This window comes from Camponotus vicinus, unplaced genomic scaffold (genome assembly GCF_025532165.1).
Source record: "Camponotus vicinus isolate PSW18456_S1 unplaced genomic scaffold, iyCamVici1.0 SCAF_3, whole genome shotgun sequence".
Classification (NCBI taxonomy): domain Eukaryota; kingdom Metazoa; phylum Arthropoda; class Insecta; order Hymenoptera; family Formicidae; genus Camponotus; species Camponotus vicinus.
Window position 1 is genome coordinate 20,618,700 of NW_028141967.1, and position 27,430 is coordinate 20,646,129.

General features: G+C 39.9%; 2 protein-coding genes across 12 annotated transcripts in view; one reads left to right on the plus strand and one right to left on the minus strand.

Moving 5' to 3' along the window:
• The window catches only part of LOC145968775 (uncharacterized), a 58,902-nt gene extending 50,279 nt beyond the window's left edge, over nucleotides 1-8,623 (plus strand). Inside the window, exons 2-6 of one of the 6 annotated variants that reach the window (XM_083094555.1) lie at nucleotides 1,123-1,378; nucleotides 1,745-3,411; nucleotides 3,799-3,951; nucleotides 4,213-4,457; nucleotides 4,527-8,623. In XM_083094555.1, coding sequence (XP_082950681.1) covers nucleotides 1,123-1,378; nucleotides 1,745-1,851 — 363 coding nt within the window. In that variant the 3' untranslated portion in view covers nucleotides 1,852-3,411; nucleotides 3,799-3,951; nucleotides 4,213-4,457; nucleotides 4,527-8,623. Of the gene's footprint in view, nucleotides 1-1,122; nucleotides 1,379-1,744; nucleotides 3,644-3,798; nucleotides 3,952-4,212; nucleotides 4,458-4,526 lie in introns of those variants that run through there. The other 5 variants (XM_083094556.1, XM_083094551.1, XM_083094552.1 and 2 more) reach the window with 5 other exon arrangements.
• The window catches only part of LOC145968770 (unconventional myosin-XVIIIa), a 45,650-nt gene that overhangs the window by 12,785 nt on the left and 5,435 nt on the right, over nucleotides 1-27,430 (minus strand). For 4 of the 6 annotated variants that reach the window (XM_083094534.1, XM_083094533.1, XM_083094535.1 and 1 more), the window contains 12 exons: nucleotides 24,445-24,579; nucleotides 13,791-13,979; nucleotides 13,490-13,666; nucleotides 13,075-13,275; nucleotides 12,849-13,001; nucleotides 12,183-12,766; nucleotides 11,728-11,910; nucleotides 11,283-11,545; nucleotides 11,033-11,195; nucleotides 10,765-10,939; nucleotides 10,117-10,275; nucleotides 9,679-9,894 (listed from right to left, as the gene is read on the minus strand). In XM_083094534.1, the coding sequence (XP_082950660.1) occupies nucleotides 9,679-9,894; nucleotides 10,117-10,275; nucleotides 10,765-10,939; nucleotides 11,033-11,195; nucleotides 11,283-11,545; nucleotides 11,728-11,910; nucleotides 12,183-12,766; nucleotides 12,849-13,001; nucleotides 13,075-13,275; nucleotides 13,490-13,666; nucleotides 13,791-13,979; nucleotides 24,445-24,579 (2,598 nt within the window). Of the gene's footprint in view, nucleotides 1-9,678; nucleotides 9,895-10,116; nucleotides 10,276-10,764; nucleotides 10,940-11,032; nucleotides 11,196-11,282; nucleotides 11,546-11,727; nucleotides 11,911-12,182; nucleotides 12,767-12,848; nucleotides 13,002-13,074; nucleotides 13,276-13,489; nucleotides 13,667-13,790; nucleotides 13,980-15,487; nucleotides 16,994-24,444; nucleotides 24,580-27,430 lie in introns of those variants that run through there. The other 2 variants (XM_083094537.1, XM_083094541.1) reach the window with 2 other exon arrangements.

The window sequence follows — 27,430 nt, forward strand, 5'->3', positions numbered from 1 at the left end:
GCGCGTGCGAGGCATTTGCATGTTTTTACATAAAGCCGATGATATAACTCTCTCGTATATATATCATCTTTATCTATAATTATTTCTCGAAGAGAAATATTTATTGTGAAATTTTGAAAGATCTGCAGAAATATTTTTTTAAGTAGTTTTTATTTTAGTCTAAAAGCCGGAAGAACGTTACCGAGCCGTAAATATCAAGAGATCAACAAATAAGGCAATTAGCAAATTCACGATGTAATGTCGTAACGTTCGAATAAAGCAAAAACCGCAAAATAAAGGTTATTGATCTTCGTTGCGGATTTTATAATTTTTCTGTAACGCGATCGTACAGAATTATAATACCGGCGTTTCGTTTGGTCGGCAATGAGAAAGCACTTGTGCCGTTCGGTGCTTTATTTCCAGGCCGATGATGTTTACCGTTATCGAAACTAACAGGAAGGTACCGGTGTGGCTGTGGACTTTCTCTCTCTCTCTTTCTTTCGCGGATTAATTAAGAAATTGATGACTTTCTCTCTCTCTTTCTCTCTTTTTCATCTTCCCTCGATCATTAGACGTTTCGTCTAATAGAGTGAAAAGCGAATGTACTTTTCTATTTCGCGCTTCATCAATCTTTACCAAAATTATAATAGATCGTTCCGTATTCGGCAAAATTAAAAAAATCATCTAAAGTGTCGTTCCTTTAGAAAATAAGGGCAATAAAAAGTTTAAGTTTGATTAATTTAATCTTGAACAAATTCGTCAATGATTCTATTATTTAGTATTGAAATTTAAATAATTCAAATCACGAGTAAATTATGCCTTTACAAGACATAAATTTCAGAAATTTAAGAAAATTTAAAAAATTTTATACGATATCTTTGTTTTTTTTAGCAAAAATTTGATAAAATTTCCAAGATTAATAAATTACTGATTTAATATTGTAAATTTAAAAGTTTATAAATTTATTGCAGATTATTATGTATGTGTATATATTATAAAATATGAAAAAAAGACGCGTGTGTGTCTCTTTTTAAATCAAATATTTATCGTATGTGTTGCTTTTAAATTAATTATCGCAAATTATCTTTCTTTGCACCTTTCTTTGCAATCAACCAATATATTCTAATTAATTATTCTGAATAGATATCTCCATCTCCACTTTCGGGAGGAAGTAAGAATTTAATCGACCGGCGTACACTCGCACTGGAAACGCATATGCGCACTCCGCGAACGATTCGGGAGCAATCCGACAAAAGGCAATTCCCTCGCTTGCTGTGCAATGTCAAGGCCGAAAGATGTTCGACGCCCGACGACGTCTCGACCGGGACCAACCACAAACTGAGGCGCAGAGGAGCGGTCGCACAGTCGTCTCGTCGTCAGAAAGCTTGTTTCGCATCAGGTACACGTCCCTCCATCTCGTCCCCACTATACAGGTAATGTGTCACCAACACACGCATAAATCTCGCGCATTCAAACGTACGTCTGGTAGCAACCCCCCCTGCTAGCAACGGCACGTTCTCTCGTAGTGCGCGCGATATCGAATATAAATCTCGAAATTATTATGTCGGAAGAGATGGATAAGGAAGACGCGTACAGTAAAACGCTCGATTAATCAAAAGCGCGATTATGCGAATAATGAATGGCAATGATATATTCGAATTACGTGTCGCTGGACGCAAGTTACACGCGTTTCCGACATGTATAAAGTACTTTGAATTATAATTTTTACATACGTCGAATTATAATCTTGCAAAAACAATTACAGATCCGCGCATTCGATATATCACAGAACCAAAATTTCGAAAGTGCAAGGGAAAGGGATCGCAGATTCGGATCCGTGACAGGTGGGCGCGTCGAAGCGCTGCCAAATGAATCCAGAGGACCGGTCCAAACTGGCAGGTCTCTTTCTTGTTTTCTCGCCTATCCCCGAATAAGGCACACTTGGCGAATCCCATTTCGCTCGTCCGCTTTTTATCTTATGGTCCACCTTGATATTTTAAGGACACGCTCTCGTGTCATTAGTTTTCTAAAATAGTATTTTATTCTATTAGTTAGTTATTTAATTCTATAGAAACGATAAAACATGCATACGCAACAAAAGATCCAAGAAAGGGGCGCTTTTTTGCCCCAGCTCGGCTCACACTGACTCTGCGAATTTTTCGAGCGTATTGCGGAAACGGGGACGCGGGGCCGTTCGCCTTTCGGACACGTAGAAAAGGTCCCTGCATCCTACCGTCCACGTCGGATCGATAGATCTTTGCGGGGATGGCTGCCACGAAGAAATCCGAAACAGACGCGGCGCGGCGTTGGAAAGCGGCCGGCGAGAATGTCCGCTGGCCTACTGACGAACGGGAGAAAGGAGAGACGAGACGACGAGAGAAGGGAGCCACATAAGAAGAGAAAAGAGCTCTGGCCGCGTTATGAAATCGCGAACTTCTTTCCGACAGTCCACGCCAGACGTTTTTTAGTACTTTTGTTTAATGGGACCAACAGCCGCGTCTGCAAGCGATTTCATCGGAAGGTTTATTACTTCTCTTTGGTAGATATCGTCGCTTTATCAAGCCCGTTTCACGAGCAATATCTCATTCTTGTGCCCGTAAGAGAGTGTGAGGTAAGTTGATCGGGTTTATAAATTGCATCGTAAACGATTTCGCCGGGAGCATAGAGAGTAAAGAAGAAAGTAAAAAAGAACTCGTTTCGTGCATTATGCTCGTCGCACGTCCGATTTCATCGTAATGCAATTTTCTTAAGAGGCAATTATTTCTTTTGGAAAGTAGTATATTCATTTTCATCTGGAAAGATCCCATAAATACGAAAATAATCGAAAAGTCTCATATTACAATATCTAATAAATCCATTTTCTATCTCTTACGTGACCCACTTGTCATAAATATACAAATGTCATTTTATATTAAGCTTATCATTGGAAAAGTAGGAGACGATAATTAAAAAATTGTGTCGCAACACATTTGATGCATACGCATGGAAAGTGAAGAAAAGAACCCGTTATATTTCGCATCACGTCTGATTTAATCGTAATATAATTTTAACGAGCAATTAATTCTCTAGATAACAGTAAAGTATCAATGTCAATTCAGGTAGAAACACGACCCGTTTCATGCACCTGCAAGTGTGAATCTTATCGGAAGACATCGGACGCCTACGCCTGGTCAATTAATGGCTTGAAACCGCCGGTGTGCGGTAACACGCTTCTCAAGGGCCGAAAGAAAAGCAGGAGGAAGTTACGTCTAGCTTGTCGCAATTAACCGCGGGGTAGATAGGTAGGTAGAAATGAAGAATCTGACCCCAAGAGAGTCGTGGGTTGACGAAGCCGAGATTGAGCGGTAGAACGCGGTATGCAACGTTTCCGCTTCCCGACGAAGGGAAAACAGCACCGTGTGAGAAACTCGACGGCGTGATGTATTTCGCTTGGTAATTAGTTGGTGTCTTCTTCAATCGTCTATTCGTTTCTGATACTTGATGAACCTTGATCATAAACTTCTCTTCTTCATCTTAAACTTGAATTAATGATATATCCCGAAGTTATAAAAATAAATTTAAAAAATAAAATAGTAAACAATTTAGAGAGGATATAATATATCACTTATCAATATAAAAAAATTAATATAAAAATTCAAACTTCTTTTTCCTTATAATGTACACTTTTTACGTCTAAAATAGAAAATAATTATCTGTATGATAATATAAATTATATAAATATTAAAATAGAATTTATCTAGTTCTCAAGAAAGAATGCGAGTTACTATATATTATATGATATCAAATTCAAATATATATTTTTCCTCTGCATTAACGTAGGTGGAGGCAGCGGGATATTCCACGATCTCGGCTGGCTTGTTGCCGAGATTGTCGTGCGAACCTGACCTAGGCATGCAAGCTTCTTGGATAACTAATCGCGTTTCTTCATCATGGTACTTGATTAGTAGTCCTTCAGCTTCCCAACTTAGCATTGTTGAGTGTAAAATGATTCTTGACATGCATATAATATTTACATATAAGATTCGTATATTTCGATGAGATGTAATTTTATATTATTTTTATTCTTGTTCATAATTTAATAGTCTCTCTATTCCGCATTTTAATCTCGACTGATCTATCTAATTGATTTAATTTTCACTTTTTATTCTTCACAGTTTATATCACATTGGAATGCGGTGGTGGTTAAGGCACGTGCGCGCATAATAAGAATTAATTGTACGGTACTTGTTCCAGAGAATCAATATTCTAATGAAGTTAAGCCACGCTCGTGCTGTTTGCACTTGGCGCTTCGGAATTACTTGGCATACCGATCGCTCAAGATGCAAGACACGCGGTAATCGAAGGCACGTGCAACGGTCACATTTCCGTCGTGAAAACGTTAGCGCCAGATATTTTGGTAGTCATGATGTATATGTTTCAACTGACCGATTAGCTCGACTAACGTTCCGAAAATACGCCGATGTCCATCGTAAGGAATCGTAAGTTGAATACTTTTTTGAAATTTAGCAAGAGAGATACGTCTTTTTTATCTTATTAAAATTATATAGATGTGATATGAACATGAAGAAAAAGATGGAATACGCTGGAAATGGAAATCATAGTGCATACATACGATAGTTGTAAAGCTGCCGTAAACTAACGGCAAGAAATTGCAAAGAAGAAGACGAGAGAGAAGAGAAAATAAGAGATATTAAGAATTAAGTGTACCGGAAAAAGCTGCGCTTAACGTAATGACGTTGTAAGGAGCATATTAATTCGCGAATCGTCGTAGCCGAGACTACTGGTCTTCTTCGTCTCGCGTGAAGAGAAATTGACCGGTTGCAGCGCGTGCAATAGAAAAAATATCGGGGAACGGAAGCGCAGTTAACGTTTCCTCGGGCGAGATACGTAACTCCGGGGGAAAGATATGGAAAAACCTCGTTCTTTCCCGGTCATTCTGGTTTTTCGCATACATGACCGCGGGCAGATTGCGCTGGCAATAAAAGGAAAGGAAAGAACTCGACAGTGGATGACGTACGAGAGAAATAGGCGCATAAACACTCTCGAAGATGATGGAAGATTCATCTGACGGTCGTATAATTTGCACTTCATAATTGTAGCATCCCAGGAAGGAGAGTGCCACACTCTACGTGATGTGATCGTAATAAACGCAATTTAGTAATCCTCGTATCCTGTCGCTTTAGATAGTAACGCGAGAGTTCCGTATCTTTTTTTTATTCGGATAAATAATTCAGTGAAAGGGATTTCACACATCTCATTGGAAGAATAAAAAAAGTCATCCGTCTTCTCTAGAGAACTTTCCACAGAATTTCCAAGGAACTTTCGTCAAATTCGTCAGCTACATGCGGGCGTTTCTTTTTAAAGCTGCGTCTCGCGCAAGTGTAATTAGGTGGGAAGAAATGAAAGGCCGAACGACGAGATGTAAGGAGGCTGATATATCCGCGGTGCAAAACTGCAAATGGATCGGCGAACCAGTAAGGACCAGTACGGCAATTTGTATGTGGGCCACGAGAAAGTCACAGCGCGTGCACTTTTTTCCACCTTCGGGATATATTCATCTTTTTTACACTTTCGCAAGCGAACGATGGTACTGCCTTTTTTCTGCGATTTATTCTATTATGATAATCTCTCGACAAGAGAAATTCGCTTTTAAGCCGAAGAGAATAATAAAAACAAGAGTCTCAGGAATTTTCATAGTAAAATTCTTGAAATGCACCTTGACAGCTGTAAAATATTCACTAGTTGTTGTCACGAAAGAGACCACGTAGATCGTTCGTTGAACATCGCACATCGTAAATCAGACAGTTACGACATTTCGCCCTGCGCCGATGCGCGACTTGGCATGACGTCGATAGTTCGCAGCTGTTTCGATTAAGCTTCTGCAGAATCAGGAAGCATCGGTGAACGCCGCCGTACACATCTATACGAAACGATGACTTTCCACTCGTATTACAAAATGTAAGATGTGCCAGAGAAATACAGCGGTCTTACTACGAATGACGAAGATGGCTTCAACCTGTATCGCCAACGTTTAATTTGTATTTCCTCTATCAACGTAATCATGCAAGTTTACTTCATGTAGAAGTATTTAGATCTCAAATTGACTTAGTTATGTTCGATAATGTCTTAGCCTCGAGATACATCATTCTCTTCTCAGTTTTGTTTGTAATAAACAAGCTTGAAGGAAGTGATCTTTAAAATACTCTGTACATGCTGCTATCTTATTTAAATTTCAAGATACTAAGCTGAAGAACGATTTCACCGAGATGTCTGTTAATTTCGATTTCTTTTGATTAGCAATTTAATAAGCCGTTTAGAATTTGTTGAAAGCATTTACATATTTATCCACAGATTATATCATCGCATTATCAGAGATGAGAAATTCAAAGCTATTTATATTATTGCAACAAATGTAAAAGATTGGAGATTCTAGAATTGAAAAATCATGGAGTTTTATTTTCTTTCTTATATAATTCTCTATAAATAAACACTTTCCAATAATAATTATATAGCTTTCCCCAATGATTTATTTAATATTATTAAATTCTAACACGTTTCTTCATTTATCAAGTGCAGCGAGACTTTCAACAGACGCCGGGAAACAGGTGGTGTCGGTCGAAAGCACTTTACATTCCCCGCTTCTTTAGGACAAACGGGGCGGATTTCGTGCGATGGTGGCGGAGGTGAAACGAGGCAACAGGCAAGGCCAAGGTAAAGGTAAAAGGTAATATGGGGGGCACGGGGAATGCGAGACTGGGAGAGAAACCATGCGCGGCGAGCCGCGCAAAAGTCAACGAACCGAAATCGGCATGTACGCGATAACGCGCTAATCCACGGGCGATTTCCTCGGTAAATTTCAATAACTATGGTCCACGCTACATTCCCTTAATCTCGAGGACGTATACTTTAGAGCGAGGTGTACGTTAGGTACTTTTTCTCAAAGTTCTCAAGGCGGCGAATCCGCTTCAATGACTACGAATTTGCGCTCTGATGAGCGCGAATGTATGTGTATGCATTTATATTATACATACATATTTTTTTATAAATAAAAGTGTAATAAATAATGGAGGACTCTCCTTATGCAAATGTATAAAAATTAATATTTTTCAAATTTTTTTTTATAGTTTTATCAGACCTCTAATTTGAATTTTGTTGAAACGACAATTCGATTTATATTTCGATATCGTAAAAAATCTAAAGAATAATTGTATTTATGCATAGATACATGTCATATTTATACCGCGTATGGTTTATCATAAGCAGAGGCAAACGGCCGCCGCATAACTTACAACACGCTCCGAGTCCTTCGTCGTCCGCGAATAAACCGAGTTAACGGTTGATTGCCTCGTACAAGATGCACACAGCATCAGTTTTAAATCTCGAGCTTTGCGCCTGCTTCGCGTCACACCATGCATTTCACCTGCTTAAAATAATATTGCAAATCATTGTTGTGACATGCTTCCATATTGAATAGTCATTCGCACTCTATAATGGTGCTGTAATATAAAATATGCAAGACGTATCACGTGAAAAATTACAACATTGCTACGCGGGAATGATGACTCGTTAAATTCTCTCCCAGAAACCGATTCTAAATTCGTCTGAGGTGTTTTGCTTAGTAAAGCACGTTTCTCCCTGGAAGAAACGCTACTTCCATGACGATTGCTTTTTCTCCATCCAGTGTGTTTCATGAATAACGCATCAGCAGGTCGAAGAGTGGGACAATGCGGGTCCCGCAGAATCAGAAAGTTGCGCGTTTCGTCGAAACAACGAATTTGGGTGAAATGCCGTCACGAACGGAAAAAGGAAATCTCGATTTTGTTCTCGCAAATGGGAAGTGGTGCACTATGCGCGAACCATCGATGTGTGCCATTGAATTTATCGCATATCTCTCAATCCTATCGGTAGCATTTGCCAAAGATACACTTCCTGCTGCGCTGCAAGCTATGCGCGTTGCAAGGTGAAACCGGCGAAGCGGGTTTTGCGTATCAAGTACAGTTGGTGAAATGCACGAACGCATGGATCGCGCGTATCGTTCGTGCGTGGCCCTTCACCGTAAAAATATACGAACATAACAGGTGCGGTAAGAGGCTGTCATTTATTGACAAGTTGCCGACCAACACCTACTCCCATAAGCTTTCACGCAGGAAGGAAGAGAAATTAAAGGAGGAAGATAGCTTTTTTTTTTTTGAAAGTAACTCGACAAGATCTCGAAAATAATTTCAAAAAGTTGAATTTACACAGCTTTATATAACGCACATGTGCTTTTTTTGAAAAATATTAACATAAAAATATTAATGTAAAAATGTCAACAAGGAAGGAGGGGGAGAACTACTGTTGATTTTGTCCTCGATACATATTCATGATTGAGATACGGAGAAATCGTATAGTTGCGGGGGAAATGTGCACATATATGTGTGCTTGTGAGTTAGTATTCCGAACTGCGGCATCTGTACACGAGAGAATACGATCTGACGTGCGTTATCGATCTTTGGAAAGCGTCTCAGCATATTTCCACTGGCGAAACTACCGAAAGACTAATACGCATGCGACCTCGTTGACCCTCATCTAGCGAACTCGCTTCCTTTCTTTCTGATTTCTATCTAATATAAATCCTTTCTCAAAATCAAGTCTAGAATCTAATGCACAATATTTTTATATCTCTTATTATCAATCAATTAAATCTCTAAATTCTTCTCAAATTGCTCCGATTATAATAAAAGAATTAAAATAAAATTAGTAACAAAAAGGAATCCATTAGAAATAAAATTTCACGACTTGTGACGTTATATTGTAATTATTTAAAGCCAGTTTTTGGATTAAATAAAATATGATATATGTTTTTATAACGATCTAAATATTTGTTTAGCCACGCTCTAACGATGTCGTTCCTGTTCAAGCGGCGACGCTCGATCATCTTCGTGACAAGGACAATTATCGACTCGCGGAAGTGTTGGACACGATGATTTGCACAACGCTCGTTAGGTTAGGCTCGTTGAAGTACGGCTGTCATTTTCCCTTCTGAATTCCTTCGACGACTTCTTGGTTGGCAAGCGAAAGTGCATTGACACGTTTCAGCCTGTGCTTTTCTGCGAGCGTCGTGTCATAAAGCGTCGTTGCGAGGAAAAAAATGTGCGGTTGAACGGTTATTCGCACTTAACATGTCATAAAGATTTATAAGCTCTCGAGTAGTAAAATTCTATTAGAAAGCGAATATTATGCTTTCGTGGTCGGGAAAGAAATCGCGCGTACGAAATATCACGATTTCGTGAATAATAAAATGATAAGATTATGCGACAACTGATACATCACCGCTTTCTAACACAACCTTCGAGTGTTACATGTGCATATCTCTTAATATGTTTCTTCCCGTTACAATCTTCTGATATAAATTATTTATATGTGTAAACTTCTCTAGTTAAAATTGCATTTAATCGCAAATTTTTTTCACATAACTAATTTTATAATCACATATTCTATCAGACTTATACGGTTTCTCTCTAACATTTCATGCAAAACGGTACCTCATTGATGAATATTTCAATGTCATAATGTAACAAACTTTCTCGTAATAAATATTATTTGTTCCGGCCTTTATGACTGATGACATTTTCTCTATTTCTAATAGTTTGTCCACTTTCTAAGTTGTATCGTAAGTTTAACAAAATTATGCACACTTTCGAGAAAATATTGACTCACCTGGCTTTGACCAACTCGATAGGAAGCGGGGTCGACGTCGACGGTGAGCAGCATGTCTTCGACGGCGCGACGTTCATCGGTAACGGGACTTCCGGGACGAGCGTTCACGTCGCTCGACAATAGTCCGAATCGACGTCTGAACTCACCTAGAGCCATATGCTTCGGGAATCCAACTTTGTGTAAACGAATGGCGTCTATTATTTGGCTACCGCGAATCTGTTTAACAAACATACAAAAATGTACCGTTAATATATACTGATTAAATGTTTGACGGAAAGAAAATTAAATCTTCGTAAAAATGAGATTTTATAAAAAATTATATTTTTACTATTTATGAAAGATCTTTCTATAATAATGTGAAATTGAAATCTTTCATTAATTATAGTTTCATTTTCTCAAAATCTAATATTTTTTAAAAATCTAATAAAATGTTTTTACCTGCGATCGCAGAAGAGGCACATTAATAACGCTATCCTCGCTCTGATTTGATTTCACGGAGAGAAGGCTTTTATTGTCGGTACAACCGGCATTGTGCTGAGGTAGAAGACAGTGCACAAATTTCACGCGTGTTCTCCGTAATGTTTCCACGAGACCGTCCTGGAAACAATTCATAATTGTGCTTTACTCCGCTTTATAATGTTGGAGGCAAACGCCAACGAGATAAACAAAGAACCGCATTGTCCTTACTAGATAACGAGCGCAAAAGAGAAAACACGAAAATAAAACAAGGTAATAACAAATGATCTCAATACATATTTCTCCGAACATTTCTAACATGTCGCATTTTGCAGAGCGAAGAGAAATGATTAACGTGCGTGAAAATGTCCACTAGCTATAATATTTATGCGACCAATGTATTGAGAGGTCTTACGATAATGGAACTTGATAATAGTCTGATCTTTGACACCGAGAGACGATTAATGACCTATACTTATAAAAATAAATTTACATAGATGCCGCGATATTCAAAGACGCGAAGAAATCCGAGAATATTCATTAATAAAGAAGCAAAAATTCATCGCATCAATTATTTCAATTATTTTCTCAGGAGAAAGGAAAATGCGAAAGTGCGAATTAAATACTCACTACAGTGAATTTCACTTGCAGGCAAACGTTCTTTCTTTTCACGGCCGTGAATGTTCTTCGTATGCTTGAGGCTCGCCTCAAGGATTGCGAGCCTTCGAGTCCTGGCATGGAACTGCATAAAGCGCCGGAAACACCGGCGCCTCGAGCACTTACAAACAGTTTGCTCACGTGTTCTCTACAAATTTTTATAAAATATAATAACAAACTTTATGTATATATATTTGCTAATGAAAATCTTTGCATTAAATAGATATTTGATTAGTATTACCGTGTACTTTCTTGAAGTATCGTGATGGCACTCTTGGAAACGGGATTCTCGCGCGTGGCTTTAAGCCAACCAGTGGCAGTATAAAGGACGGGATTAGTTCCCAACAAGTGTTGCAAAACGAATTGATTGTTGCCCGGCGCCTTTCGCAGAAACATTTGGTGATCTGTAATAAAAATTATTTTCATACATAAAAAACTGAAAAATTCGTAGCTAACGCGAGGTGATGTCGATGTCGGGAAATTAATTTTACCTCGATCTCCGTAATGAGAGAATAAACGGTCCAGGAAGGTTTCGTCGCTACCTCCAGGACATACGGTCTCCTCGTCTAGCAGCCAGAGTAATCCTTTCCGTTCCATCTGCCTGCTGCCGCTAAGGTCGCTTTGACTAGTTCGCAACATCGTCGCGCTTTGCGAGCTTCCGCGATCCAGAAGAGAAACTAAACCTTGAGGCGATCCGATACCGTCCTCGTCGTAATCATCCTCGTAATCTACATCAATGCCCTCCTGGACGTATCTGATAAATTTTTACGAATTAATTCTCATGCAATACTATTTAGGATTAATGACATAATTAGTGACTATCAAATTAATTTTAATAACGCTATATAAATAAAATATTTTTACTATTACACAACATCTATGGAGGGATTCAGAATAGAAATTTGAAAGTTTATATTTTTAGCATTTTACATTTACCTATCCTTCGGAGCTATTAATGTAGTATGGTGAAACAATAACTGCAGACGCTCCTGCAGATAATTGTGGCAAAGATCCTCGAAAGTTGCACCGGTTTGTCGGCCGCATGAAGCAGGATTTTGGAAACCTGGCGAATCACACAGCAGCACAGATGAAACTGTATGTACAGCGGATGATATGGATCTAAAAAATGACAAATATATGGTATATAAATACTGACAAAACATTTAATAGCTTTATAAAACTGATCATTATCTCGTTAATCTTCTCTTAAGAATATATCTCAATAATTATCAAATGATTTTTTGATTATTTTTTTTTAATTCTTTAAGATAAGAATTGACAAGAATTGATCTTTCAATCGAAGAATGATAAAATGAAACTTATAAAAGTAAAAATATTTTACGATCTTTGTGAAAAATCAACGAGTATAATCAGACCGTCAATTTATTTACTTGTTAATGAGAGCCGCGACGCAGTGGAAAATCTCGGAATAGAGTCCGACTAAAAGTCCCTCCAGCGCATCGAGCCCCGTGACATCTTTGCCCTGCTCCGTCGGGCTAGGTGTTCTCAGAGCCGGTCTCGGAGTGCTTGGTGTTCCGGCGCCACCACCGTTGGCCGAGAAGACGACTCGGCTCAATTCTTCTACAGTGGTGCCCAGCAAATTGGCAGCCTTCTCCGCGCATTCAACTCTGGCGAATTGCCATCTGCTCTGCGAACTGGTACCGGCCTTCACGGCACTGGCACAGCTTAAGTGATAAATACCGGCCAGCACCAGCCAGATGACCTTCTCGTCGGCCTCGGAGATGCCGAGTATCCTGAGCGCGGCGACGATGCGGTTAAACTCGACCATAGCTCGCTGCTTGTCCTCGTGCTTCTGCAGCGGCGTAACGAAGGGATTATTCTCGGCGACTAGATTCGTAAGATGTAATTCTTTTCTCAGTGCACCTTCCGCGCCTGCCAGCAGACGGTAAACGGCATGAAAGGTCGGATCCCCGTTAACTCGCCGGCCTATCCTCGACTTTTCCAGCAGCAGCACCTTGCGAAGAAAGAGAAAAATTCATCGCACGAAGCACGCGAGGCAGATGGCGAAAAGAGAAAAAAAGAAATGTTTTCCTCACTTGCAGAGAGGCCGAGGCGATTTGACCTGACTGGTCAAAGTCGAGGCTGAAGAGCTGCGTGAAACGCGTCGCGTTCGAATTCATATGCGTTCTACTATTTCCAAAGGCCTCGAGGACCGTGAAGAGCGCGTTCAGCTTCTCGATCGTCAAGATCTGTAAAAAGGAAACGATGCTAGCTTAGAGATGTTCCATATGGAAAGCGTACCTTGCGTTCTCGACATCGCACCTTGTTAACCGTGCCAGCAGCCAGTACGAGATAATGAAGAGCGTGTTTGAAGTTTGTAGTTTTCCCCGCTCCGCTACGTCCAAGGAAAACCAGAGAATGATCCCTGCGCGTCGCCAACATTCCTCGGTAAGCCGACTGCGCTATGGCATAGATATGCGGAGGCATATCTTCGCTTTTGCAACCTCGGAACATGTGCGCGACCTGAAAAGAAGGATAGAACTTTTATTTTAGACATAAGAATTCAATATTGATCGCGAAATTCATCGAAAAATTAGTACATTTGAAATTTGACAAGCTTGAGCTTCTTAGTAAAAACTTACATGCATATATAACTCATACAATTTTATAATTTAATTTATTGTAAATTAAATTGGCACACTGAAAAATGTAAAATTTCTCATAAGAGCAGCCTTGCCTTTTCAGAATAAATTGCCAACGGTGCAACTGGATTAATAACGATCATACTGTCTCCCGCATAAGTGTGTATCAAATTACTGGCGTAACGTTGCCTCAACGTATGGAGAACGGACGATTCATTCAAGAACCGCAACTGAGAAAGCTCCTCGGCTTTATCAAACTGGGGTGGATTAGCCTAAAAAAAAATGATGCAACGATAATGAATGAGATACAAGCAATTGAATTACTCGATTTGATTGAGGAATAGGTATATTTAATAAGCATATAGATGAAAATTGATTATGGAAAAATTGCATTACCTTCTCCACATCTTCCTCGTCCACGAGCAACTCCTCTCCAGAAGTGGTCAATCGGATCCTCAGCTTTCCTGTGTCGGGATCGGCGGAACCGCATCTTGTGGCGGGAGTGAAACCTCCGCGGTGCAATAACCAGATCTTCTCGGAAGATAGCCATGCTTGTTCTTGCGCCAAATGCTCCTCCGATCGTGCCTATAAAATATATAAAAAAATGAATAATTAACACATGTAAATTATTTAAAATCATAAAGTATTTTTCAAAAAGCGTGAAGAAAAGAATGGAATAATATTCTTCATTTTTAATTGAAATTTAAGAAATTTGCATTAAGAAAAACAAGAAGAAATTTCACAAAATTCTCTTAAATCCACTTTTTTGAAAAATATATATTTAAGAAATGATTGAAAAATGTCAACTGGGATATGTTTTAGTGTAGCTTATTTCCAGAAAAGAAGATTCAACGATCGAGAATTTAATTGAATCGTTTGTGCAGCGATCTTGCAGAATCTTTGTTTTTGCAGTCACGCGAGCTCCTCGCCCTTTTTTTCTGCTATCCATCATATAATCTTGAGTTTCATCGACGATTCAAGTTTGCCACCGGCAACTTGTTAAGTGCGACCTAGCGAGGACAGCGGACGCCTACGCTTACACGATAAGTTGAATCGAGTACGTCCTCGAGTATCCCGCTACCGGCGACGATTAGCCGCGATGGATCATTATGAAATATTTTATTGCGTGGCTACACAGCGCATTATGACAAACGGACCTGCGTACATTAAGCGGCTCATTAACATCGAAATGGCATTCGTTTGATCCTTTCTATTTCTATCTTTCTCCGCTTGTATCTTTCTATCCCTCTTCAATGATTATCATCCCGAAGGCACAAAAAAGCTTGATCAATTTACCTGCATTGAAGTCTATTATTTTTAGAATGTTATATATAATTGTGCTGCCATACTTTTTATCGATAATATATAATTATAAGATATCGCTTAAAGTTATATAACTGTTTTATAATTAATTTATTTATTAGGGTACTATTAAATCTGTATCTAACATGCACATCAAAGGTTAATTCCGCGATTCTATTCTCTTGAAACAACGCGTGAATCACATCGTGAGCCCGGTGCAGCTGCGAATTCTCGCGTATCGATTTCCGCATCGAGCAACCGCGACGCAGTGACTCGTACGGTTCCACCGAGTAAGGACGATAGACACATGCGGAGAGTTTCCTGGTACATAAATTATCATGCATCACATGGTCTCAGCGTTCATTGGTAGCGCACAACGCGCCATTGTTTCACGGTAAACGCCGCTCCTTCAAAAGGCCTAAATGAGGGGATTGTTCGAATATTACGAGTTTGCCCTTTAAACTTGCACACGCTCTCACGCGATGACAATTTGTCAGAAATTTCCTGGATGCGCTGAAGGTGCACATTATGCCCAAGAGACGAAGACGGGGAAATTATACATGACATCTCTATCTATTTTATTATGAGATTGATGAGATGGTAAAAGGAAAACGTTTCTTGCATCCTATGTTAATATTGTCCTTTGAAACTAGATATGTGTATATTTTTTAATATTATCGGAATTTTTTCAATAATTTTCTATTTCTTAGAGGAAATATTCTTCATTTTTTTTCAGACCGAACAAATTTTAGCAGTCTAAACCTTTTTTGCAAATCTTTCGCGAAACGTACCTCGTTGATTTGCGGCTTTACTCTATTTTCCAGGAGAACCTCCAGGCGCTTCATGCACTCTCCTTCATTCTTCGCGCGATTACTTTCCATGCCATCTTTTATATTCTCAATTATGTTCAAATCTACTGTTCCTTTTCCCCGTATTTTTCGCTTTATCTTTCTGGCCAAGGCGATTTCGAACAGCTCTTCCCACTCGATAATATCCTGAATCGGTTTCGCGCATCTTTGATAAACCGGTCGGCTTCGTTTTGATATCTTCTTCGAATTGTTGGTTCGGTTATTCTTGAAACCGAACATTCGAAGACCGTTGTCCGCGTTCGGTATCCTCTGCTCTATTTCCGCCGTGATCCTGTGCCACTTGCGTTCCCTTGGTATCCTGATGACGTTACTGTCATTCCAGCCCTTCTCCATTCTCTTGATTCTGTCGTCTATGCATCCCATGCGAAGCGTATCCACCCAGTTCTCCTTCTTGATATTTTTGACAGCTCGCGGTAATGGTGAACAGCGATTGCTCCCACACGATCCTTTAATCCTCTCTTTGACATCGGATTTGACGCTCGATGATTGATCGAGATCGCGATTTGTATTGATCGACCGATTTTCCATGCAACCATTTTGTCCGATTTCAGACGAATGTATGCTATCGCTATCGCTGTATTCCCACGAGCTCGTGCTATTTCTGCTGTGCTTCCTGCCAGATGCGAGGCCATTGCTCGAAACGCAGGACTCGCGTTGCTTCGCAAGATCATCCCGCACCGATGACTTTGGAGACTTTTGCGAGGATACGCTTCGATGGATATTCTGTTTGGCTATCCCGCTGGCGTGGGCCTTGCCCCTGCAAGATCTGTGAAGGAGACGATGCGCACCGATCGACATATTGTCGACCTCATCCCTATTACGCGGCATCTTCAACATCAGAAGAGTCGCTCTTCGGAGAAACAGATCTCACGCACGCTGTCACTTTCCCAACGCAATTATCACTAATCTCGATGATTTCTCTCTCTCTCCCTCTGCCTACCTCCTAAGTTTGCTTGAGAATTCGCATGTAAGGAATTCTTCGTCGTCGTTTGAGAATCTCTTCATTAGCGTTTCCCAACGCAAAGATTTCTTTGATCGGTTACGTGGTAACTATGCCACTCCTTTTGTCAAACATATTGCTTAAATTATGATACGTTTCATGATGAAAAATATATAATATATATTTTATTTTTTAATCGATATTAATTTGTCATTTATAAATATTCTAATGTTGATTTACACTCGCAATTTTTTCATCACATGACACATTATCGAAAGCAATCATTGGCAATATCGCCAGTCGTCGTCCTCAAATTCAAAGTGCGTTGGTTCGTAAAAACGCAAATGTCATTTCGCGGTTTGCGAATTCTCTGACGTGTTCCATTCGATTTCTACTTAGGAACGTTTCGCATCCGCGAAGAACCGAGACGCGACTTCCGCCGCGAACTTCCTTTCCTTTCCTCTCATGGCTCGGGACGACGGCGACGGTCACGAGGGACAGAACGCAATCACGAGGAGCATCGCGGGTCTCTCTAGTGTCGACTGAGGCAACGCCGGTGCCTCAAGACAGAGACAGGTCCTCTCTCTCTCTTCGGAGGAGAACGAGAGAGGCGTGTGCCCACGAGAGCCGCCCGGGAGTTCTTTCTCTCCATCACGAAACGTAATTCTCCCGCTCGCTCACCACGTTCCTTCGTCCTCGTCTCTCGCCTCCATCGGCACAGGAGTCCCTTCTCCGTCCCTCCATCGGCCGGTCGACCATACGCTCGTTTGGTTACTTCAGACACGTCCTTCCTCCGCAATTTATACAGACGGCAAACAGTCGGCCAGTAGGCCGATTTGTTTCCGTGGACGATCGCCGATCGAGGTGCGGTTAGCGAAACTTTGAATGACGTCTGATGACTTGACGTATAGATATTTGTCGTGACGTAACATTTGTTAATGCTATTTGAGGAGTTTCGATAAAAAAAAAAATAAACTCATAAGAGTCGTATGCGATCTGTTTTAAAGTTTCACAATCCTACTAATCTATTATTCAAAATTTATTAGACTATTATTTTCAACATACTCACATCTATATTTAACCAATAAATTAAAGCTAATGATATAAATTCGTTATTTAAATGGTCCGCAGGGCTTTTCTTGGAGACTCGATTTATGAAAATGTGATATGAGTGAAAACAAGAGCCATTTCTGAGAAATATTTAACTCGGTCATTCGCTTCAAATATATGTAGCTACCGTTTGTCGTGCAAAGCTCCCGTAAGCGCTTTCGTAAGCTTTGAACGAGAAGCAAAGGAAATGGAGCAATACAGAAATGCTTATATATAGATTTCCTCAGAAAGGAGTTCCGTAGAGACTTGAAGAATCTATTATTTAAATGAGTCTATTAAATAAGATTGTAAAAATTAGTAGCACGCTTTATACATCAAGCTTTCATATTATTCAATCTTCTAAAGATTTTCTCCTTTGAATATTTCTTTTTTAATTCAAGTTTTACCTTTTACTTTTTAATTCCAAATCTACCGGATAAAATTACCATTATCATTTTTATTTTATACATAATTGTAGCATCGTGATAAGAAAATCAATCTCGAAGAAAAACAGTCACGGACTGGTCACGTGCGACGCATTGAAACGACGACTTAGTGCGTGCATCGCACGTGCTGAGAGAAACGCATTCGTGAAGATTCGAGGGAGCAACGAGCTGCTATTTTAAGAAACTCGTAACACGCGAGATTGCGTCCAACCAAAGCAAGTTCCCCGACATCGCCACGCCAAACACGCTGTACAGAAAGACGTAATATAACGGCGAAGTCGGTGTTTAGCGCTTTGGGGTCCGAATATCGTCGCCGCAGCCATATCGGCCGCAAGAATGTGGGCAGAAAGTTCTCGATGCATGATAATTCGCTTTTTGCGTACGCCATAATATCTAAGTATAAATAAATGGAGTACGATACGGTACATTGACTGTAATAAGGCAATTAATAAGCTCTCTCGCTCTCTATGCTTTTATAGCATTTTTCTTTGTAACAGAAGAGATAAAACTTGCAAACCTACTCGGAAGCAGAAATAATACCATGCAAGGACGTATGGCATTCAATCGACTGTAAAGAATCGAGCCAATTAGTTTTCAAAAGACGTTATATTCTAGCTTGTAAATTATGCTAGACCGATGACGCATGGTTGTCATTGTTCGACAATGGATGCTTATTCAATACAGAGACGAGAAACATGAATCGATCGCAATGTGGGCGGATTGCTACACGACAATTTCTTCGTAATGTTTTGTCCGACGTGTAGGATGTCAGATCAACGAATTAGAAGCAGGTAAAAAAAAATTTACATATAGTGCAGCCTAAGGCCAGATCTCAAAAGGAAGAGCGATTTAAAAATTCAAATCAGTTTTTTCTCTATTTTTCTTTCTCTTTCTATCGAAATCGACATATAATATTTTAGTATGGTTTAATTAAACGATAAATAAAAGAAATGAAAAAAATTAGAAAACACATATAGCACAATTTACTTCTGTGTGCACGTAAGCGCTAGTTAGGTTGAAATTAGCAACACGTGAAATGACGCAGGCACAGCTGGCATAAATTATCGCGTGTAATGCAGTATAATTACGACACAATTACGATCCTCAATTATCGATGCTCAATTGAGAATAACTTTTTACCGCGAGATACATATACGCCAATCAAGGGCAGTCGTTAGCGCGAAGCTTGTGTGTGGCTTTAAAAGTTATCTGTCAGGAATAATTCCTGACGAATTCCTGAGAATGGCGATCTTTCTCACGGTTCGCAATGTGCGAGCAGGCTTCACAGTTACATTGTTCCGCGCGGCGATTCGCGCTATGCGCTTTTTTATGCGCTATGATACCGGCGAACGGAACGATGAGGAGATAGGTGGAACAGCTGGAATTAAAGTGTAGGTCGAAACGACTGGATCCCTCTCGATGCAGATCGTGCGAGGGCAAAAGATATGCGACAAATAAGATGAAGTAAATGACTTGACGCGGTCAACGGACAAACGGATTTCAATAATGACTACCTCCTGATGTAACGCGACGCGATTTTTTTCTCGTCGTATTTGCGGAAATTTCATATCCCGAAGGAATAAGGATAATAAAGTCGATTCAGAATTTAGGAAATGATTTTATGGAAAAATTACAGGTAGATTGATGAATTTCATGCACTTATAAGCATCGAAAATGTCGATAGAACCCATATTGGAAGGTCACTCGAGGCCACTCCGAGTTCTTGAGAGAAGAAGGGAAAAAAAGAAAGTGGAAAACGAGTCCTTTGGTCGTTCATGCTGCGCGAATTGCTAAATCGATCTTGCTCGTGATCGACGTGTAGGCGCGATTGCGACCAGCAGAGTTGTAGGTGGATTTAATTGAGCTAAACGTCATTAAAAGTTAAATATCCATTAAAAGCCCGGAAGAAAAAGAGCAATTCAACAGATTAATAGATCATATGAAAGTATTTTGCGAGACAAAATCGCGATAATCGCTACCATAGACGATCTGTCTAGATTCGAGAAGCGGCGACGACGATTCGAAATTTTTGGCTTTTGAATGAAAACTAAATGTTGTTGATTCGCGGGGAAAAAAGAATGATGTTTCGATGACTCACATTGATAAAGACCGGATTGACTGGTACGGTTGCAGCAGACGCGAGTCATAAATCAGTAAGCGTATTCGCAGCCGCATCAAGTGCGAATAACATGCTTAAAGGCTCGCGTCTAAGCCGCGGTTCTTGTTACGATTTGAAACAAGTTCGCTGGCATGGCCTGTACAGAAACCCTTACACGAACGTCCGCTGCATCTAAACATCCATTCGCGATATGACTGCTCCAATTGCAAGCATCGCTGAAGCTTTTTTTATTGATTTTTAATTAATCCTTGATAAAGCTCTAGTTATCCAATAAATATAGAACTTGACGCTATATATATTACACATGATCTCTTTTTTATTTTCTTCTAGATAATTATATTTTAATATAAACGCTATCTATAATAAGAGACAGGAAATATTATTTTCTAATACCGTATAAGAAACATTATACATGTCAGATTTAATTATTCATAATCCCTAAAGAGCATCGGGTTTCATCGAGGAAAGAAAAAATGTATGCTAACATTATGGAATACATTCGATTAATTATTTCGCGGAGTAAGAGAGTACATTGAGGGAGTCCATTCGCATTTATGCTGGGGGAAGAGGGACGAGGACAGAGAGGGACAGTGTTAGAGAGGCGCCAAGGATCAGCTGTAATGCACGCGGCATCTCTCTTCTGTCGCAATCAAGATGCCTCTCGCTACCAGGCGTTGACGGCGCAGCGCGTTAACGCCGTCACGCATCGACGTGGGCAGATAAGAGAGCGGGAGCACGCACGTACGCACGCACGCATACGAGTATACGTATGCGTACGTGTGGAGCCACCGCGATTACGTGCATAAAATTCAAATTACGCCCCGACGTCGCATTCTCGTGAATGCCGACTTCGCCTTTTGCCCACCGATCGCAACTGCATGCAAATTTATTCACGCGCGGCAAAGCCGCTCGAATAGCCTATTCATTTTTGCGAAATAGCGCAACGCTAATGGAAAGTTAAACGAATCACCATTTTTGCCGGGATTTTAAGACTTAAGCCGATATTAATGATGCCTCTCGAACACTTCAATTTGGAAATATTTCTTGCGTAATTATTTTCCTCCGATTGACATTTTGCTTAACTAACGTCCACTTAAAGTTAAATAAGGAGAATATAATGTTTGATCTCTCTCTCTCTCTCTCTTATCGTTTACATTTCTGCTACTGAAATATTCAAATTTGAAGCGTAATCCTTTCTTGCGTGCTTTATCATTGCGATATACCAACAACAGTTTTATAAAGTCGTAGACGCGCATAACAAGAGGCCATTAAACTCTCGCAATTCCTTGCGTGGGCAACCCACTTTTTCCGAATACTCGATATTTATAGATGATAAGCTGACGTCATATGCCAAAACTGCACTCATGTGTGCTTTCGGCATCAAATGTATTATCGCATGTTTGTTGCTCCACGAATTCCTTCTGCTTATGAACAACAACATTTATCATATATCGATCAAAAAAATTGACAAGAGTTTACGGTAAACGATTTTAAAAATTGATATGGATTTAATGGCGCGCGATTTTCCAGATGGAAAAGAAAAATCACGAAGTTTGCTCACGTTCTTACCTTGCGCGAATGCATATGCGCGATCGAAAATATGCATTATTGGCCTACATATTGCGACAAGCAACCAGCTTGGCAGGATCCGCCGGAGATATTATCGCGCGCGCATATCCAGTGCCTTCCTCGCGGGCATAATAATAGTGTTACGGCGGTAACGGCGTAATTATTTAGCGTGGCGCGTAACGTGCAATTCTAATTACGTAATTTGACATTTATGTAGTACTTATACGGAGAGAAGGAGATAGAGAAAGAGAGGAGAGAGAGAGAGAGAGCGAAGCTACGCGGACGCTGCGATTCGTATGTCGTAATTCCAAGTTCATATTTTGCAAATTTGCCAGGTCTTTGATTAATAGCCACGCCAATCGCGGCCGTTGCTCTCTGCATACATCAATACTTGGCAAGAACTTGGTATTCTGAAACGACTCTCTATCATTCATCTCAGAAATAACGATACCGAAGCTGAAATTGCAAAAATATTTAGAAAATTTTACTCCCGATATTTAGATTTAATTTTTAGAAGAAACCAAATTCCGTAGAAATTTTGCCGACATATTTAAATTATTATCCATTTTATAATATATGGATTTCAATCTTTTTTTTTAAATATAAATATTAAATTTATATTTATATAAATTTTTAAAAATAAAATATTAATTTAATATATATATAATAAAATTTTGATAAAAATTTTAGCGATATAGGAAGAATGCTGCTCGTACTACGATGTTCTTCACAACGACATGTCGGCAGCACGTTCTTTACTGTGCCACCATATCGTGGGCTTTACCGGCAGTCAGTAAATATCATCATGCGATTCTACCATGTATTTTAGCACTGACACAAGCCGCACTTTGTTAGAGCTAATTGCCAATTATTACACGTCGCTGCTCGCGTCAAATTGCGCAGCGAGCAACGACGTTCGTTTCTACGATACGACATTCATACAATGTTTCGTTTATAAAACAATTGCTCTATTTCTCATATATCTGTGTCGTTTAATCGAGATTGGCAATTTGATTTTAAACTGTGAGATCTACACGATTGTTAGGAAAGTTTACACAGCTGATTCAATTGAAATGATAATTGAATTACCTGTCTTCCCTACAAAAGTAAACTGTTTCATGTTTACCTTAGGCTTCACGTATTTACATACGTAACAAACGTATTATCTCATTTCCTCATAATTTATTTTGATCATTATAAAAATATGATCATCAAAATATTATCGCTAATAATTTTCGGATTCGATTAATTATTATTAAAAAAAATACATTTCAATATTGAATATTTCACGTAAATGTTTCCCCTTCATTAATGGATTCAAGTAGTACAATGCTCATTTTCGACGTGTTTGTAAACGCGTTACGATCTCATCCACGATGATGAGTAGGAATGCGTATTATGTATATCGCATGACGGTTTAATTTAATGAAGGCAGCTTGAAAGCCCGCAAGCTCTCGACTACCAACGAAGCAAAATAAAGGAGGACTATATATGAAATATTGTGGGAAAATAACGAGATATGCATGTCCATTTCTGCTCATATCGAACGTTAACTCGGAAAATTTTTTATAGATTATATTCTGATTCTTCTTCCTGCACTTTACTATCGTTATTTTATTTGCGGTAGTTGCGGTTGCGACTTTTAACTGCGACTCTCTCGGTACGATCGCCGACTGTAGTCGACGACCGTGAACGGCTTGCGTATCTATGGCCGAGCGTCAACTATGGTTGACGATACAGAAAAGAAAATTATTCAATCGCTAAATTTTATTCAATTTTGATTAATTAATTTAATACTCTGCTGTTAACGTTTCGTGACAGATATCTGTTGTAAGATCTTAATTCGAAAGAATGAAGTGATAAAGACGAGACATCAAATTCCGAGGGATCATTTAAAGTATTAAAAATGTCCTATCTTAAAAAATCTGTTAAGATAATTCTTCTCACGCAAGTAAAAAAATTTAGATAATAAATCCTTTACATTTCTAAAATATTAATTGCTGGGTGACATTCCAATTGTACGGCAAATCCGAGGAAATAATTGCTTTTTCCAGAAACGAGTTACGCCTATAGCTAGATAGCAGTTCGAAGCTCGGCGGAAACGAGATATTACGGTACGAAGCAGTAGATGTACCGTTACGCGATTGCTATGCCACTGCGTTGCTCTAGGGAATGTGGGTGGAAAGTGAAGCGTCTCTACTATTGTCTTCCTCTTCCCTCGCTGCTACATCACGCTGCAGTCCTATCGAATTCCGATGCATTTTTTTGTACCCTTTGTGTCATCCTCCCATTTCTTTGCGCATCCTTCGCTAAATCGATTGCCTTTTATATTCAATTTTCATACCCCTTTTATTCATCGGCCTTCTTTTTATATACGTGACGTTTTGTTGTAGCCTATATATAAGCTATGAAACTACGTGATATATTGAAGCACATATCAGAAATTGAGTGATTGAGCAGAGAAACCAGAACAGCCTGACACGTGAAATAATTCATGCGTGACGACTTAAGTATGAAAACCTGAATGACACAAGTCAATGAACATGATTTCTTAATTTTATCTTTCAACGAATTCTTATGCTACTGTTTGAGGTCGAGAAAGGATAGTTTTTAGACACTTCCTTATTAATTTCTCTTTTCTTTCGAAAGGAGAATCTCGACGAACTTGACTCGTATTTAAGTGTTAAGTCGATGCCAACTGTGGCGATAGGCTTACTGTATTCTGATGAAACCGCAAACTGCCGGATCGTCGAAGCGTGCCGCCGCGGATATTCGCAGGTGCCAATTCGACTTGACGTCCGTCACAGCCGCCGCGTCTTGATAACTCTGACAGCTCCCCGACCGGCTGCACCTGCAACGAGATCGACGCGTTAATATCTATAATACGCATGCATCACGCAAGCACGCCCTTGAGCGTGCCGACGATTGCGATGGCAATTCATTTTCGCTCATGAATAGTCGCATCGCACGAATATCCACGTGTAATATAAATGCAAAACGACAGACACGTATGGCTGCCGCTCTCAGAGAAATAACAATGATTATGATTTTTTTAATATTTAAAATCGCACGTGTCGGAATACGGCCTTCCTGTAATTGATTATATCGTGGGAACTCTTTAGAATTCTCGGCAAGGGAAAGAGCTTGAAGCTTTATCGAGTGTGTCGAAAATATTGTGAGAGTATTAGCTTCTTGCAGAAGTCATATGAAGCACACATACTATGTCCCCCTCTGCCTGGTCGCCCCTAATTCCAATTAATCACCGTTACGGCTCCGCTTGATATCGACATGTCTGCGTGCCCGATACGCACACTTCGTCCATTGGGCGTGTATAACGGGGCACGTGCATGACTTACGCGTGCACGAAGTCGAGCTCATGCGACATACCGTGAACAGGAAGCAGGATGTTGACCGAGAGGCCTGCCGACGCGTTACCTATACACAAATATGTAAATCACGTCACGTTTCTCTTTTCTGCCGAGATGCTGTTATGCTGCGGAAAGAGAGAGAAGGAGAGAGAGAAAGGGAAAGAGAGGAAGAAAATAGAAGATTGGATCTCTCACATGCATATATCGAGAAACTTGCAACACACAATAGATATAGGCCCATATTTTGAATTCTCTTTTATCGATAAAAGTGCTCCTAAAAGCGGCCTGTAGCCAATCAGAAGGCTTATATGCCACTTTTAGAGGCACTTTTATCGATAAAAGAGGATTCAGAATATGGGCCATAGTCTTCTCCAATATTTACCACTTGGTAGCCATTCAATTACAGCGATGATGATAGAAATGGCGAGTTGAAATAGATAGATGTACACATGTTCTAGTGTGCAACGATTATGACAATTGTGAGAGCCCTAACTTATTCCGGAAGATTTTGTGTGTGTGTGACAAGAATTAAAAATTGTAAAAATTTCTGAACTTGCTGAAGAACCCCATGAAAAGTATGCAAGTTCTGACACACCCTATATGCAGCATATAACACGCTCGGCTTGCGAGCGAATTACATCCGGTTTTTCCCCCTCTGCCTCTTTCGCTCTCGCTCTAATGTTTATTTCCTTTCTCTCCTACTCATCCTCTTACGTGCCTAGCATTTTTGGGTGTCTACGCGTTCGACTGGAGAGATTCCCAAGTTCTTTGAGTTCTAGACACAAATAAACTCGGTTATATATACTTAGAGAATATATCGTCCATTTTTCTATCATCAGGACTACTTCCTTCGCTGCTGGATGCTGTTTATACACATGTTTCCCGAGGAATGCATTTACGGTGATGCAGTACAGAGACGTCTATCGATTCTTCGACGTCTTCCGATGCGCGCTGACGCACAAAATCTCCGGATTAACTGTCCAATCCACCCTGGGGGATTACATTCTACGCGTGTGACGCGCAGTGAAAGGGAGAACGGTGCAAACGGACAACACATGGCGGAATCGCATACATTTCGTTTCTGTCGCGGGAACGCGGCGGCATTTTTAGAATTCCGCGGCTACGGGACAAGGTCAGATACACACTTGGGCGCTCTTCACTAAGCCGCCCCCTTTTACTTTTTCGTTCTCCAGACCCGAGCGGACTCATCGCTTGGCTCCTCTATATGAGACGCACGTCCTCAGGATGGTCGATTTTTCGTCCGATGGTGACGACGAAAGAGAAGATTGGATTCTCGGTAAGCCTGCTATTTTCACACGACAGTATCGCTTCCCCCCTCGAGTATAGTTTTATTAGCGAGACCGTGACTCACTATCCCGCTATATTCGTTGCCAGCAGTGGCAATGAACCAACCGACATCGCACGGCAATCACCGGTCCTACCAGACGCTCGTCCGTTTTGCGCATTCACTCACTTTTAACAACCCGAGCGGTCAAGCATCAATGAGACTGATGTAGATTTCTCTCTCTTTCTTTCCCTCTGTTTCGTACTAACATTATTTTTCGTGAAATGTGAAAATATAAGTTTTTTTAATAACAAATTAATTAAACTTTTAATAACAAATTAATAAAATTGATAAAAAAAATTAAAATATTTTATTCGATAAAAAAATATTCAGCTGACACTTCACATTCTAGATAAATCAAATGAAATTATAAATTGCAATAAAGTATTCTGGTTAAAAATAGAATGAAATTATAAATTCGAATAAAGTGTCACGTCAAAGTTACTGTCATTTAATGGGACGCGATGCGTTTCGCCACTGCAATGTAAAGGTCTGAGAAACAACATTTGACCGATACCTTTCTATGACCTAAGAATTCCTCGACCTTTCACCGTTCAATATTGATTTTTCTGTACGATACCGAACGATGCACGTTTTTCAAATAATATTTTAAGATAATCCAAGGCCAGTTGCGACAATAATGAAAGATAAGCGCTTACGCACAACGAACGATAAGCTAATAGTTATTGTTAATGGCTGATAATCGAAGATAAGCTCGTTGCAACATAATGTCGTCATATCAGGCCGTTTGAATGATTACTTTCCGGTAAATATCAAATTTCAAGTCGTGCTTATGCTAATAAGCTCCGTTGTTGCACGCTCGGGAAGAGAAAGGTTCGTTTACAGGGTATGAGAAATCGACATTATTCGACGCGACCGGTACGATCTATAGAAGAGAAAAGGACGAAGTATAGAGAGTACTATCGCTTGCGCAATGTCTAAAGTACGCTCCAAGCATTCTCATCGTTTGACTCTGACGCCTTCGTCAA